This window comes from Somniosus microcephalus, chromosome 5 (assembly GCF_052327205.1).
Source record: "Somniosus microcephalus isolate GS21.2 chromosome 5, FLI_Smic_1.0, whole genome shotgun sequence".
Lineage (NCBI taxonomy): Eukaryota > Metazoa > Chordata > Chondrichthyes > Squaliformes > Somniosidae > Somniosus > Somniosus microcephalus.
Genome location: NC_140991.1, coordinates 79,262,951 through 79,277,715, shown reverse-complemented (window position 1 = coordinate 79,277,715; position 14,765 = coordinate 79,262,951). Strand labels below are relative to the sequence as shown.

At 48.6% G+C, this 14,765-nt stretch overlaps 1 protein-coding gene across 1 annotated transcript in view; it reads right to left on the bottom strand.

Moving 5' to 3' along the window:
• LOC147117139 (cubilin-like) overlaps positions 1 to 14,765 on the bottom strand; it is a 41,720-nt gene that overhangs the window by 9,551 nt on the left and 17,404 nt on the right. Inside the window, exons 4-5 of the mRNA XM_085987204.1 lie at positions 5,008 to 5,046; positions 4,093 to 4,194 (exon numbers count right to left, since the gene is read on the bottom strand). Coding sequence (XP_085843330.1) covers positions 4,093 to 4,194; positions 5,008 to 5,046 — 141 coding nt within the window. The remainder of the gene's footprint in view (positions 1 to 4,092; positions 4,195 to 5,007; positions 5,047 to 14,765) is intronic.

Sequence of the window (14,765 nt, the reverse complement as noted above, 5' to 3'; positions counted from 1 at the left end):
ATGGCAGACCAATTAAATACATACTTTGGTTCTGTCTTCACAAAGGAGGACACAAATAACCTCCCAGAGATGTCGGGGAACATAGGGTCTAATGAGTGGGAGAAACTGAATGAAATCAGTATTTGTAGGGAAATGGTGTTAGGGAAATTGACGGGATTGAAGGCCGATAAATCCCCAGGGCCTGATAATCTACATCCTAGGGTACTTAAGGAAGTGGCCCTAGAAATAGTAGATGCATTGCTGGTCATCTTCCAAAATTCTATAGACTCTGGAACAGTTCCCATGGATTGGAGGGTAGCTAATGTTACCCCACTATTCAAAAAAGGTGGTAGAGAGAAAACTGGGAATTATAGACTGGTAAACCTGACATTGGTAGTGGGGAAAATGCTAGAGTCCATTACGAAAGATGTAATAGCAGAGCACTTGGAAAACAGTGACAGGATCGGACAAAGTCAACATGGATTTACAAAAGGTAAATCGTGCTTGACTAATCTACTGGAATTTTTTGAGGATGTAACTGGTAGAATAGATAAGGGAGAACCAGTGGATGTGGTGTATTTGGACTTTTAGAAGGCTTTCGATAAGAGATTAGCGTGTAAAGTTAAGGCACATGGGATTGGGGGTAAAGGTACTGACTTGGATAGAGAACTGGTTGGCAGACAGGAAGCAAAGAGTTGGAATAAACGGGTCTTTTTCCGAGTGGCAGGCAGTAAGTAGTGGGGTACCGCAGGGATCGGTCCTGGGACCCCAGCTATTCACAATATATATTAATGATCTAGACGAGGGAACTAGATGTAATATCTCCCAAGTTTGCAGACGACACAAAGCTGGGTGGGCATGTGTGCTGTGAGGAGGATGCCGAGAACTCCAGTATGATTTGGACAGGTTGGGTGATTGGGCAGATGCATGGCAAATGCAGTATAATGTGGATAAATGCAAGGTTATCCACTTTGGTGGCAAAAACAGGAAGGCAGATTATTATCTGAACGGCAATAGATTGGGAGAAGAGGAAGTGCAACGAGACCTAGGTGTCCTTGTGCACTAGTCGCTGAAGGTAAGCAAGCAGGTGCAGCAGGTGGTTAAGAAGGCAAATGGTATGTTGGCCTTCGTAGCGAGAGGGTTCGAGTACAGGAGCAAAGATGTCTTGCTGCAGTTGTACAGGGGCTTGGTGAGACCACACCTTGGGGGAGAAATTCAGTATAGCCCTGCTTGGGGCGCTAACTTTAGCGCCCCGGAAAAATTAGCGCCCCCGCGCCGGAAATTGGTCATTGCGCCCCAAAGGGAAGCAGGGCGCTACTGGAGGCGCCCCGCCTCCCTCTTGGGGCGCTGCGAGTGAATATCGTGGTGTTACGTGCCGCAGCAGCACACGCTGCGGCATGTCGCGCTGCGCTATTGCAGGCCTTCCACCCCTTCTTAAAGGGGAGGGGCCTTGTGCAGCGCGATCTGGGGCCCAGTTGGGCCCCCGGGGATCGGGAGTGCAGGCAAAAGAGCCCAGCACCCAGGAGAAGTGCCCGGCTCTTGGAGCGCAGCCGGCACTCCGCGGGGAGGGGAGGCTTCCGGAGGCTGGGGACAGGAGCGCAGGCAGGTGCTGGCAGGCGGCCAACAACAAAAATGGCCGCCCCGCACCTCGCCTTTAATTTGTGCCTCCCCGGCCGCAGGTGCTCCGCCCTGACCCTGTCAGACATAGCGTCTGTCGGTAAATCAGGGGGCGCTCTCGCGGCCAGGGCATGAGCGGGGCACTCCGCACACCGATGACGTCATCGCCAGCGGCGCAGCGCTAACAGTTAGCGCCACCACTAACCTCCCGCTGAATTTTGCGGGAGGCACGGGCAGTGCCGCACCCGGGCGCTAGTTGGTTTGCGCCCCACTTAGCGCCCTCTTAAGGCGCTAATGGGTGGTGCAACCAACTGAATTTTTCCCCCCTTGAGTATTGTGTGCAGTTTTCGTTGCCTTATCTGAGGAAGGATGCTCTTGCCATGGAGTGAGTGCAGCGAAGATTCACCAGACCGATACCCAGGATAGCAGGAATGATGTATGAGGAGAGATTGGGTTGATTGGGCTTATACTCCTTGGAGTTTAGAAGAATGAGAGAGGATCTCATTGAAACTTATAAAATTCTAACAGGACTAGACAGACTAGATGCAGGAAGATGTTCCTGATGGCGGGGGAGTCCAGAACCAGGGGTCACAGTCTAAGGATAAGGGATAAGCTATTTAGGACAGAGATGAGGAGGAATTAGTTCACCCAGAGAGTGGTGAACCTGTGGAATTCTCTACCACAGAAGGCAGTTGAGGCCAATTCATTAAATATATTCAAGAAGGAGTTAGATATATTTCTTAAGTCTAAAGGGATCAAGGGATATGGGGAGAAGGCAGGGACAGGGTACTGAGTTTGGATGATCAGCCATGATCTCATTGAATGGTGGAGCAGGCTCGAGGGGCCGAATGGCCTACTCCTGCTCCTATCTTCTATGTTTCTATGATCACTATGCATCTATTGGACTGTTCTTGTAACTCAATGGGCCCTGTATCAGTGACTGTTGCCCCCTCTGCTGCCCTTACAGATGGTGACTCACTTTTTTCTTTCTATACTATCTCTGTGTCCTGAATGGTCTAGAGCTGCCTTTAAGGTAACCCAGAAACTCCTCATCCCAGGGACAGGGTACTGAGTTTGGATGATCAGCCATGATCTCACTGAATGGCGGAGCAGGCTCGAGGGGCCGAATGGCCTACTCCTGCTCCTATCTTCTATGTTTCTATGTAAAACCCAGGCCAAATAGGGAAAGTCTGGAACAATCCACTCCGACTCCCTTAGGTAATGAAAACTAGTCCAGGAGATCACATAGACCTGAATTTATATTACATGATACCTACCTCTTGTACGAGCTGATCTCCACCTCAGCTAAAAACAGGCACAGCTCTTTCTTGAAGGAATATAGTGAATCAGCGTTCACCGCATGAGCCGGCAACCTTTTACACAGGACCACTATTTTCTGGGGAAAGAAGAATTTCCTAACATCCAAACTAGTTCTGCCCTTACATAACTTGTAAGGGTGACTCCTGGTCCTCCCCAACCTATGGCATTGAAATAATTAGTCCACATAAACACAATCTAATCCCTTCATTATTTTATCGCCCCTGAGTCTATGCTTTTCTGAAGTATACAAACCCAGCTCTTTGAGCCTATCTGGGTAACTAAGGTGTTTTAAACTGGGAATTAATCTTGTGGCCCTTCTCTGCACTCTTTCCAGGGTCTCAAAATCTCCCACTACGTAAGGAGACTAAAACTGGATGCAGTATTGTAACTGAGGACTAGCCAAGCTCTTGTATAAGAACAAAATGGTATGCTTTATTTGATAGTGTATTGTCCCGTGAATACATCCTAGAACCATGTTTGCTTTAGCTGTAGCTTCATGGCATTGGGCACGAACCTTTAGAGAGTAATGCACTAAAACACCCAGATCTCAACATTAATGCAGCAGACAAACTGCTAATATACAGCAGTTTGAAAGTCACATTTCACAATTTTATTTTCTGACCACTAAACTTTCCTCATTGGCTATGGATGGTCTTTATAGGCCAGCAACTGAGAAACCGCAATACTGGCCTGTACAGTTAGGCTGAGCACACAGACTCCCATCAGCCACAAACATGGTAGTCTATACATGCAGAGGCAATGTTTATATCTGCCAGCTAGGCACTAATGGCATACACAAGGCAGCTGGCAAAAACCACCTCACCAGTTGGGTCTTAGCATTTCTGGAGACAGCAGTTTCACCTCATTTACTTTGCAGCACAGTCACTGAAGGTTGCCTGCCAGTGCTGCAAGGTGCAGAGAGCATCAATGGACATGTTATGTTGTAATTCACTGTTTAGTTCATTGGCAAAGTATATTGTATATGGCAGCAAAGAGCTTCTTTTTTGCTAATGGCACTTGCTCCATACCCATACAGCCCCATCCCCATATCTGCTTTAAATTAGCATTCATGGGTTTTACTTGGTGAGAAAAATCACATAACTGGAACATTTTCATCTCAATTAACAGGCCTCACATATTACAGCGAATATAATTTCTGATGAGAAATGTTCTTGCCTTCCAGTTGTTTGGACAGAGACAGAAGAAAGAATCGATGAGATCCAGACACATTCCATCATTCTGACAAGGGTTGCTAGTGCACGGGCGTCTTTGCAATATCTGAAATATGGAAAATACAGTTAAAAAAGTGAGTGCCCACTTTTTTTGCGGAAATACATTTTAGATAATACAATATCAAACAGGAGGAACAATTTTAATATGAGGCTTTCAAATCTCTGGTTTATTGTATGATATCTCTGATAAAGGTTGATACTCCTAAAGAACGGGTATTTAGATGGCTCTTGCTGTTTTTCTTTCTTCACCCTTCTCTTAACCATAGGAGTTCTAATGTTACTCGCTAGTCAGAAATGTGTGGCAAATCAGGCCATGGAATACTTGACAACAAAGGAAAATAGATAAATTGTCTGTTTTCTTTTAAGAAATGTTTGCACCAACACCATAACTAAAATAGAGCACACGCTTAATAACTATGTCTCAACAGCAGCCACCATCACAATGAATCCACGGATCAAGGTCCCAGGTCCTAGATATGGTCTGAAGAATTAAACACTTGCCATTTTGCTGGGTCCTTATTTTTCTTTGATCCATTAATAATTGGTCCCAATCTGGATTGTTAGCTATTTGTAAACAGACCAACTCACCTCAGGTCCCAAATCAGGCAGGACTAAATACTATCCTGCAAGATATGAGATTAGGTATGTAATCTAGTTACACTTAGTGTCAGTAAACAATGTAACCTCAATCTACGCTTCGTCTGCCCTCTGGTAAGGCAGCTTGCATTCAAATCCTACACAAATTTAACCCAAGCTTTCTCACTCATGTGTTGAGTCTGTGTCATCTTGTGCTTTACATTTGGCTGAAACATATGACTATCATTGCTGTAATAGAAACTCAAAAATTCAAAGTACTTACTGTTTGTATATTCTGAACATTGGCTTCAAGAGCTGTCAGCTAAAAGGACAGCAAAAGCAGCAGTTAAATCAGTGTTCAAATATTTCAACATTGCATTGCTACCTTAAGAGGAAAGGGTGTTCAAATAGCTATCTTACAAGAAAAGATTAATCAAACTCTTGCAATTACAATGACTATCTTCATGCATTGTATATACTGGCTTGTAATTTTTAAAGTTTCTGCTTTCAAAATACAGAGTTCTTCTGTGGATCCCTGCATTCATCCATTTGGTTGTTGGAGCAATGGGGGGTGATGTTAGTCACCTTGTATTACGTCCATTCCATATCAGCGACATTAGTGAGAATGGATACTTTCTGGTCAGTATTGCAATATTTAGAAAATACTGGGGCAGATGGTCTGCACAGAAGTCCTCTTGAATCTGCGAGGAGTCGGCAGCAGCACTGGAGGAGGTAGATACAAATCCGGCAAATTCCAAAAGAACAGCAAAATCAAGGAGTGCCGTCACAGGACTGCAGGTAAGTGATTGGTGGGTGAGTATTAGCGTTTTATTCTCTAACTTAACTAGATAAACTAATTAGTATAACTATAAATAATTGTACGAATAAAGACTTAAACTAAGAGAGCGAGAGAAGCGGCTGGAGATAAAGGTAGGCCCGACTCCTAAGACTCTTAGGGGGCGAAATTTGGTTCTTTTGTGCCTGCCGTTAGCGCCTCCATTGGGGCGCTAATGGGATGCAAAGGGGTTATCACCCCGGGGACAAAAAAAAGTCTCCCGCAAAATCCAGCGGGGGCATTGCTGATGTGCTACCCGATAGTGCGCGACCCCGTTGGTAGTACCCTGGGCCGCCACGCCTCCAGCGATGACCTTATTGCCATGTGCGGTGACCCGCCACATCCCCTTACTGCCCCCGCGGCAGAGCTTCGACTACGCCTGCAAGGCTGCAGTGGGTGGTGTCAGCGCCAGCCAGCCTCATAGGCAGAGCCGACCTCCGCTCGCAGGGCGGTAGTTAAAGGGGGGGTGTGGCCGTGACCCGCACCGCCATTTTCTTTTTTGGCCGACCTCCACGTCGGCCCTCAGTGGTGTGCCGTGGCGTGGTCCTGGCAGCCATCACGCAGCCCGGCACTGCCTCTCAGCACCGGGCTGCTGCCATGGCACCACACTGCCCTGGTGGCCTAGTGTGGGCCATCGGAGGCCCTGCAGAGTGCATAGCGGCCCTCCCGTTTAACTGAAGGGAAGGGCCGTTGAAATGCGGCAGCTCTCCGCGGAGCCTCCGATGAGCGCTGCCGATTGCGCCCCGACATCGCCTCAGTTACCGCCCCACCAGGAAGTGGAGCACCCGTCACTGCGCTCCATTTCCTGGGCGGGGCGGAAAGGCGAAATTCGCGGCCGGGGCAGGATTTCCTCGCTGGGTGCAGGATGTCCCACCTCGCCAGCGTTACCATCCCGAAATCGGGTGTTAATAAATATCATGCCCATAGGACAACATCATCACCGTGTGCAGCGCCCCATTTTGGCCCCCGCCCCCTGAATCTGCACCGGGCGATGACAGCGACCGATTCAGGGGGCGGGAACGGAGTGGCAGGATGCTCGAGGGGTGGTAATTAAGGGGAGGTGGCGGGCCGGGGGGAAAATTCAGCCAACTTACTTGTCGCGGCCCGTTGCGCCTTTCAACATGGAGTCCGTGTCGCAATCTGGCAGCCCGGCACTCCTCCGGTGGTCCAGGTAGGGCCCCACAGAGTTGTGGGCTTGGACCCTCCCCTCCATGCGGCAGCGCTACGTGGCCCAGTGCGTAGCGCTGCAGAATGCACTGGCCCGATATTCGGGCTTAGTGCTCTAAGAAGGAAGTAAAGCTCCGCCTCCCTCTTGGGGCACTAAAACTGAATTTAATGATCGCCGGCGCTATTTTTTGCCGGACGCCAAATTTAGCGCCTAGGCGATGTTAGCGACCCAAAATGGCCGCTAACGAATTTTACCCCTTAGTCTTAAGTTTATTTCTGTAAGTTAGTTAACAGTCGAATAAATAGAGGCAAGGCAAGGCACCTCAGTCCTGTGAAATGCACATCCTGTGCCATGTGGGAAATCCAGGACGCTTCTCGTGTCCTGGACAACCACATGTGTAGGAGTGTCGTCGGCCGGAGGAGCTCGAGCTCCGGGTTTCGGAGCTTGAGCAGCAGCTGGCGTCATTGCAGTGCATCCGTGAGGCTGAGAGTTTCGTGGATAGCACATTTCAGGAGGTGGGCGTCCCGCAGCATAGGAGTGTGCAGGCAGAGAGGGAATGGGTGATCGTCAGACAGACGAGGAGGAACAGGCAAGTAGTGCAGAAGTCCCCTGAGTGCATCTCGCTATCCAACCAGTATTCAGTATGGAGTACTGGTGAGGGCGATGGTTCCTCTGGAGAGTACACCCAGAGCCAAGTCCGCGGCACCATGGGTGGCTCAGCTTTACAGGGTGGGAGGGGGGGGTGAGGAGGAAGATCAGGAGAGCAATAGTGGTAAGGGATTCGACAGTTAGGGGAACAGACAGGCATTTCTGCGGCCTCAGACGTGATTCCAAGATGATATGTTGCCTCCCTGGAGCCAGGGTCAAAATGTCACTGAGCAGCTGCAGAACATTCTGAGGGGGGAGGGTGAACAGCCAGAGGTCATGGTTCATATCGGTATCAACGACATAGGTAGAAAAAGGGATGAGGTCCTGCAGGCAGATTTTAGGGAGCTAGGAAAGAGATTAAAAAGCAGGACCTCAAAAGTAGTAATCTTTGGATTACTCTCTATGCCACGAGCGAGTGAGTATAGAAATAGGAGGATAGAGCAGATGAATGCGTGGCTGGAGAGATGGTGCAGGAGGGAGGGCTTCAGATTCCTGGGACATTGGGACCGGTTCAGGGGAAGGTGGGACCTGTACAGGCCAAATGGGTTGCACCTCAACAGAGCCGGAACCAATGTACTAGCAAGGCATTAGGTGGGGCCAGAGTAAGAGAGAATACAAGATGATCTAAGACAGGTTTACAGTGCATGTCTGTACCTAAGAACATAAGAAATAGGAGCAGGAGTAGGCCATTTGGCCCCTCAAGCCTGCTCCGCCATTTAATGAGATCATGGCTGATCTGATCTTGGGCTCAGCTCTATTTCCCTGCCCGCTCCCCATAACCTATCACTCCCTTATTGTTCAAAAATCTGTCTATCTCCACCTTAAATATATTTAATGACCCAGTCTCCACAGCTATTTCAGTCTCCACAGCTCTCTGGGGCAGAGAATTCCACAGATTTACAACCCTCAGAGAAGAAATTCTTCCTCATCTCAGCTTTAAATGGGCGACCTCTTATTCTGAAACTATGCCCCTAGTTCTAGATTCCCCCATGAGGGGAAACATGTTCTCTGCATCTACCTTGTCGAGCCCTCCTCCGTATCTTATATGTTTCAATAAGATCACCTCTCATTCTTCTAAACCCTAATGAGTATAGGCCCAACCTGCTCAACCTTTCTTCATAAGTCAACCCCTTCATCTCAGGAATCAACCTTGTGAACCTTCTCTGAACTGCCTCCAATGCAAGTATATCCCTCCTTAAATAAGGAGACCAAAACTGTACGCAGTACTCCAGGTGTGGTCTCACCAATGCCCTGTACAGTTGTAGCAGGACTTCCCTGCTTTTATACTCCAACCCCCTTGCAATAAAGGCCAACATTCCATTTGCCTTCCTGATTACTTGCTGTACCTGCATGCTAATTTTTTGTGTTTCATGCACAAGGACCCCCAGGTCCCTCTGTACTGCAGCATTTTGTAATCTCTCTCTATTTAAATAATAATTTGCTTTTTTCTTACCAGAGTGGATAACCTCACACTTTCGCACATTATACTCCATCTGCCAAATGTTTGCCCACTCATTTAGTCTGTCTATATCTTTTTGCAGATTCTTTGTGTCCTCTTCATACCTCTTTCCTACCTATCTTTGTATCATCAGCAAATTTGGCTACATTAAACTCGGTCCCTTCATCCAAGATGATTATATATAGATTGTAAATAGTTGAGGCCCCAGCATTGATCCCTGTGGCACCCTACTAGTTACCATTTGCCAACCGGAAAATGACCCATTTATCCCGACTCTCTGTTTTCTGTTAGTTAGCTAATCCTCTAATATATTACCCCAACCCCATGAGCTTTTATCTTGTGCAGTAACCTTTTATGTGGCACCTTATCGCATGCCTTCTGGATATCCAAATACACAACATCTACTGATTCCCCTTCGTGTAAATGCACAAAACGTGGTAAATAAGGTTGGTGAGCTGTGGGCGCAAATAGCCACATGGGATGTTATGGTGATAATGGAGACCTGGCTCAAAAAAGAGCAGGATTGGGTTTTAAATATTCCTGGATATAAGGTGTTCAGGAAAGATGGGGAAGGAATGAAAGGAGGTGGGGTGACAATATTGGTTAAGGAAAATGTTACAGTGCTGGAGAGAGAGGATGTCCTGGAGGGGTCAAGGACAGAATCTATTTGCTTTGAGGTAAGAAATAATAGAGGGGCCATTACACAACTACATGTATTCTATAGGCCACCAACTAGTGGGAAGGATATAGAGGAGCAAATTTGCAGGGAAATTACAGAGAGGTGCAAGAACTATAGTGTAGTGATAATGGGGGACTTCAACTATCCTAATATAGACTGGGATAGTAATAGTGTAAAGGGCAGAAATGGGGAAGTATTTCTGAAGTGTATTCAGGAGAACTTTCTTGATCTTGTAGATAGAGAACCATCTACAAGATGCACTGCAGCAACTCGCCAAGGCTTCTTCGGCAGCACCTCCCAAACCCATGACCTCTTCCACCTAGAAGGACAAAGGCAGCAGGTGCATGGGAACACCACCACCTCCAAGTTCCCCTCCAAGTCACACACCATCCTGACTTAGAAGTATATTGCCGATCCTTCATCGTCGCTGGGTCAAAATCCTGGAACTCCCTACCTAACAGTACTGTGGGAGTACCTTCACCACACGGACTGCAGCGGTTCAAGAAGGCGGCTCACCAACACCTTCCCAAGGGCAACTAGGGATGGGCAATAAATGCTGGCCTTGCCAGCGACGCCCACATCCCATAAAAACACATTTAAAAAAAAAGTATGTTTCCAGCCCAATGAGGAAGGAAGCATTTCTGGATCTGGTTCTCAGGAATGAGGTGGGTCAAGTGGAGCAAATGTCAGTAGGGGAACATTTAGGGAACAGTGATCACAGTATCATTAGGTTTAGATTAGCGATGGAAAAGGACAGGGAGCAACCTAGAGTAAAAATATTTAATTGGACGAAGGCAAATTTCAGTGGGTTGTGAACGGATCTGGCCCGGGTAAATTGGAATCAAGATTGGCAGACAAAACTGTAATCGATCAATGGGCAGCCTTTATAGAGGAGATGGCACGGGTACAGTCAAGGTACATTCCCACAAGGGGGGAAGATAGGGCAACTAAAGCCAGAGCACCCTGGATGACGAAAGAGATAGGGAGTAAGATGGAGCAGAAAAAGGGCACGTATGACTGAAGTCAGGTTGAGAATACAAGTGAGAATCAGGCTGAATATAGAAAGTTCAGAGAGGAAGTGAAAAAGAAAATAAGAGGGGCAAAGAGAAAGTATGAGAATAGATTGGCAGCTAACATAAAAGGTAATTCAAAAGTCTTCTATAGGCATATAAATAATAAACAGGTAGTAAGAGATGGAGTGGGGCTGATTAGGGGCCAAAAAGGAAACCTTCACATGGAGGCAGAGGGCATGGCCTGATCGGTAGCCATGAGGGCATAATCGATGCCCAGCTGGACCGCCCATACGGTTGCGCGAGAAAGGCACTCAGCTACCAAGTTGTCCTTGCCAGCTACGTGTTGGATGTCTGTCGTGAATTCTGAAATGAAAGTTAGCTATCGCTGCTGTCGAGCCGACCACGGTTCGGCGGTCTTGGCCATGGCGAAGGTCAGTGGTTTGTGATCTACAAACGCAGTGAAGGGACGTCCTTCTAACAAAAAATGGAAATGGCGGATAGCCAGGAACAGCGCCAGCAACTCCCGGTCGAAAGTGCTGTATTTGCGTTCATTGCGCCGGAGTTGGCGGCTGAAAAACGCCAGTGGTTGCCACGTCCCATTGACCCACTGTTCCTGTACGGCACCTATGGCATAGTCGGAAGCATTGGTGGTGGCACCTGGCAGAGGGTGCGCCAACATAGTTGCATTGGCTAGAGCGGTTTTTGTGTTGTCGAAAGTGTTGTCCATTTCGACCGTCCAGGCTATTGTATCCTTTCCAGCCTTGCCTTTGAGGGCCTCATAGAGGGGCTGCATGAGTTGTGCTGCCTTAGGTACAAAGCGGTGGTAGAAATTCACCATGCCCAGGAATTCTTGAAGAGCCTTGGTGGACTGCGGCCTTGGGAATGCCGTAATTGCTTCGACTTTTGACTGCAGCGGAATTGCGCCCTCCGAAGTAATGCGGTGGCCCAAGAAGTCAATCTGCTGTAGGCCGAACTGACACTTGGCCGGGTTGATTATGAGGCCATGTTGGCTGAGGCGCCGAAAGAGGGTGCGTAGATGGCAGATGTGTTCCTCTTTGGTAGAGCTGGCTATCAGGATGTCGTCGAGGTAGAAAAATAAAAACCTAAGATCCCGCAGGACCGAGTCCATTAGTCGCTGAAAAGCCTGTGCAGCGTTCTTGAGCCCAAACGGCATCCGTAGAAACTCGAACAGTCCAAAGGGAGTGATGACTGCAGTTTTCTGGACGTCCTGCGGGTGTACGGGAACTTGGTGGTAGCCACGGATGAGGTCAACCTTGGAGAAGATTGAGTTTCCTGCCAAATGGGCGGAGAAATCCTGAATATGCGGGATCGGGTACCGATCGGGAGTAGTGGCGTCATTAAGGCGTCGGTAGTCCCCGCATGACCGCCATCCGCCGCCGGGCTTCGGGACGATGTGGAGAGGCGAGGACCAGGGACTATTCGACCAGCGAATAATCCCCAGCCGTTGCATCGTGGCAAACTCTGCCTTCGCAGCTGCGAGCTTGCCGGGTTCCAGGCATCGAGCTCGTGCGTAAACTGGAGAGCCAGTCGTAGTAATGTGGTGTTTGACACCATGCTTAGTGGCCGAGGAGGAGAAAGTGGGCTTGGTCAGCTCCAGGAATTCACCTAATAGGCGAGTGAACTCGTCCGGCGAGGGCAACGCGCAGGAGACAGTGTGCGACGTTGCGGAACTGCGGAAGCAAGGGATGGAGTGGAAGGTGGCTGCGTTAACCAATCGACGATTTCTTACATCCACCAAGAGGCCGTTGGCGCATAAGAAATCCGCGCCGAGGATGGCTTGCGAAACCTTGGCTGTGATGAATTCCCACTGAAACCGTTGCCCGCCGAAGCACACCTGGACCGGCCGTTTGCCAAAGGTACGAATGGCCCTGCCATTAGCTACCTCGAGGGAGAGGCCGTGCCTCCCAGACTGAATATCGAGTGCTGAGGCAGGAAGGATGTTACACTGCGCCCCAGTGTCGCATAAAAAGCGCCGGCCCGAGAGGGAATCTGTAATGTAGAGGAGCTTCCCGGAATTTACAATCGCCATCGCGGCCGCGGAGCGTCCTTCAGACTCGGTCCTCCTTTTCTGGAGTTGCTGCTGGTGATGATGTTGGTTTTGTTTTTTAGGCGTGAAACTGCAGGGAGGGCGGCAGCCTCTGGCTTTCGTGCCGAAACGGGGGTGGTAAAAGCACAAGCCAGGGGATGCAGGCGTCGGGGCAGCGTTCGCAGGGGAGGGGTGCCTCATGGTGGCGCCATTTGCTGCGTGACCGCATAAATCGTATCTGCTTCTGCAGCAAGTGCTGCGCAATCTGTGGCTTCCGATCTGGCGAGGGCAGCCTGAACCTGCTCGGGTAGTTGACTCAGGAATAACTCCCGAAAGAGGAAACATTGTGGTTCGGAGCCAAGGAGTGTGAGCATCTGGCTCATTAACTCAGATGGCTTGGAATCGCCAAACCCGGGCATAGCGAGCAGTCGGCGGGCACGCTCCGCCTTCGTGAGCCCGAAGACCTGTATTAACCGCGCTTTAAGAGTATTATACTTGCTGTCAACCGGGGGGTTTTCGAGCAGGCTGATGATCCGTGAGGCCGTGGAGCTGTCGAGTGGGGAGACCATGTAAAGGTAACGGGTCTGATCCGCAACGATGTTTCGGAGTTCGAATTGTGCTTCTGCTTGTACGAACCAGGAGGCCGCCTGTTGTTCCCAAAACTGTGGGAGCTTCAAAGTCATGGAGTTCGCTTCCATGTTTCGTTTCGCTTCGCTTCTTCCGCGAAAATTGTTCACGAAAATTCATGGTCACCACTGTAGGAATGGCTAGATTCCTAACTAAAGGACTGAAGTCGAGTCAGTCTATCAAACAAACGATGTTTAATACTATTGAACAGAGTTTAACATGAAAACACAGGAGAACTAAATTACAGGTCTGTACTCTTTGCTGGCTCCACGAGAGCTGGCTAGGGCGGCTCCCCAGCCTGATGTCATGACATGGTTGAGGGAAGGGCAAGACTGGCAGCTCAATATTCCGGGGTACAGAATCTTCAGGCGAGACAGAGGGGGAGGTATAAGAGGAGGGGGTGTCGCAATATTAATTAAGGAGTCAATTACTGCAGTAAGGAGGGATGATATATTAGCAGGGTCCTCTAATGAGGCCATATGGGTGGAGCTTAAAAACAAAAAGGGGGCAAGCACTTTGCTGGGAGTGTACTATCGGCCTCCAAACAGTCAGGGGGAGATAGAGGAACAGATATGTAGACAAATCTCAGAGAAATGTGCAAATAATAGGGTAATAATAATGGGGGATTTCAACTTCCCCAATATTAACTGGGATAGTCAGAGTGTGAAAGGCTCAGAGGGTGTAGAATTCTTAAAGTGCATCCAGGAGAGCTTTTTGAGCCAGCATGTAGAAAGTCCTACAAGAGAGGGGGCGGTACTGGACCTAATTCTAGGGAATGTGGCCGGCCAAGTGGAAAAAGTGCTAGTAGGTGAGCACTTTGGTGATAGTGACCATAATATGGTAAGATTTAAGGTGGTCATGGAAAAGGACAGGGATGGGCCGGAAATAAAGGTTCTAAATTGGGGGAAGGCCGATTTTAATAGGATAAGGCAGGATCTGGCCAAAATGGACTGGGATCAGCTACTTGTAGGAAAATCCGCATCGGAGCAATGGGAGGCTTTCAGAAGGGAGATTGAGATCATACAATGGCAACATGTTCCCGTAAAGGTCAAGGGTGGTTCCAAAAACCACAGGGAACCTTGGATGTCAGGGGATATACGAGAATGGATTAGGAAAAAAAGGAGGGCTTTTGGTAGATACAAAAGGCTAAAGACGGAGGAAGCCCTAGAGGAGTACAAAAAGTGCAGGGGGATACTTAAAAAAGAAATTAGGAGATCAAGGAGGGGCCATGAAATAACACTGGCGAGCAAAATAAAGGAAAATCCGAAGATGTTTTATAAGTATATTAAGGGTAAGAGGATAACTAGGGAAAAAATAGGGCCCATTAGGGACAAAAGTGGCAATCTGTGTGTGGAGCCGGAAGATGTAGGAGGGGTTCTAAATGAATTTTTTGCATCTGTTTTCACCATGGAGAAGGACGATGTAGACATAGAAATAGGGCGGGGGGACTGTGATATGCTCGAACATATTAACATCGAGAGGGAGGAGGTATTGGCGGTTTTAGCTGGCCTAAAAATGGATAAATCCCCAGGCCCGGATGAAATGTATCCCAGGCTGCTGTGTGA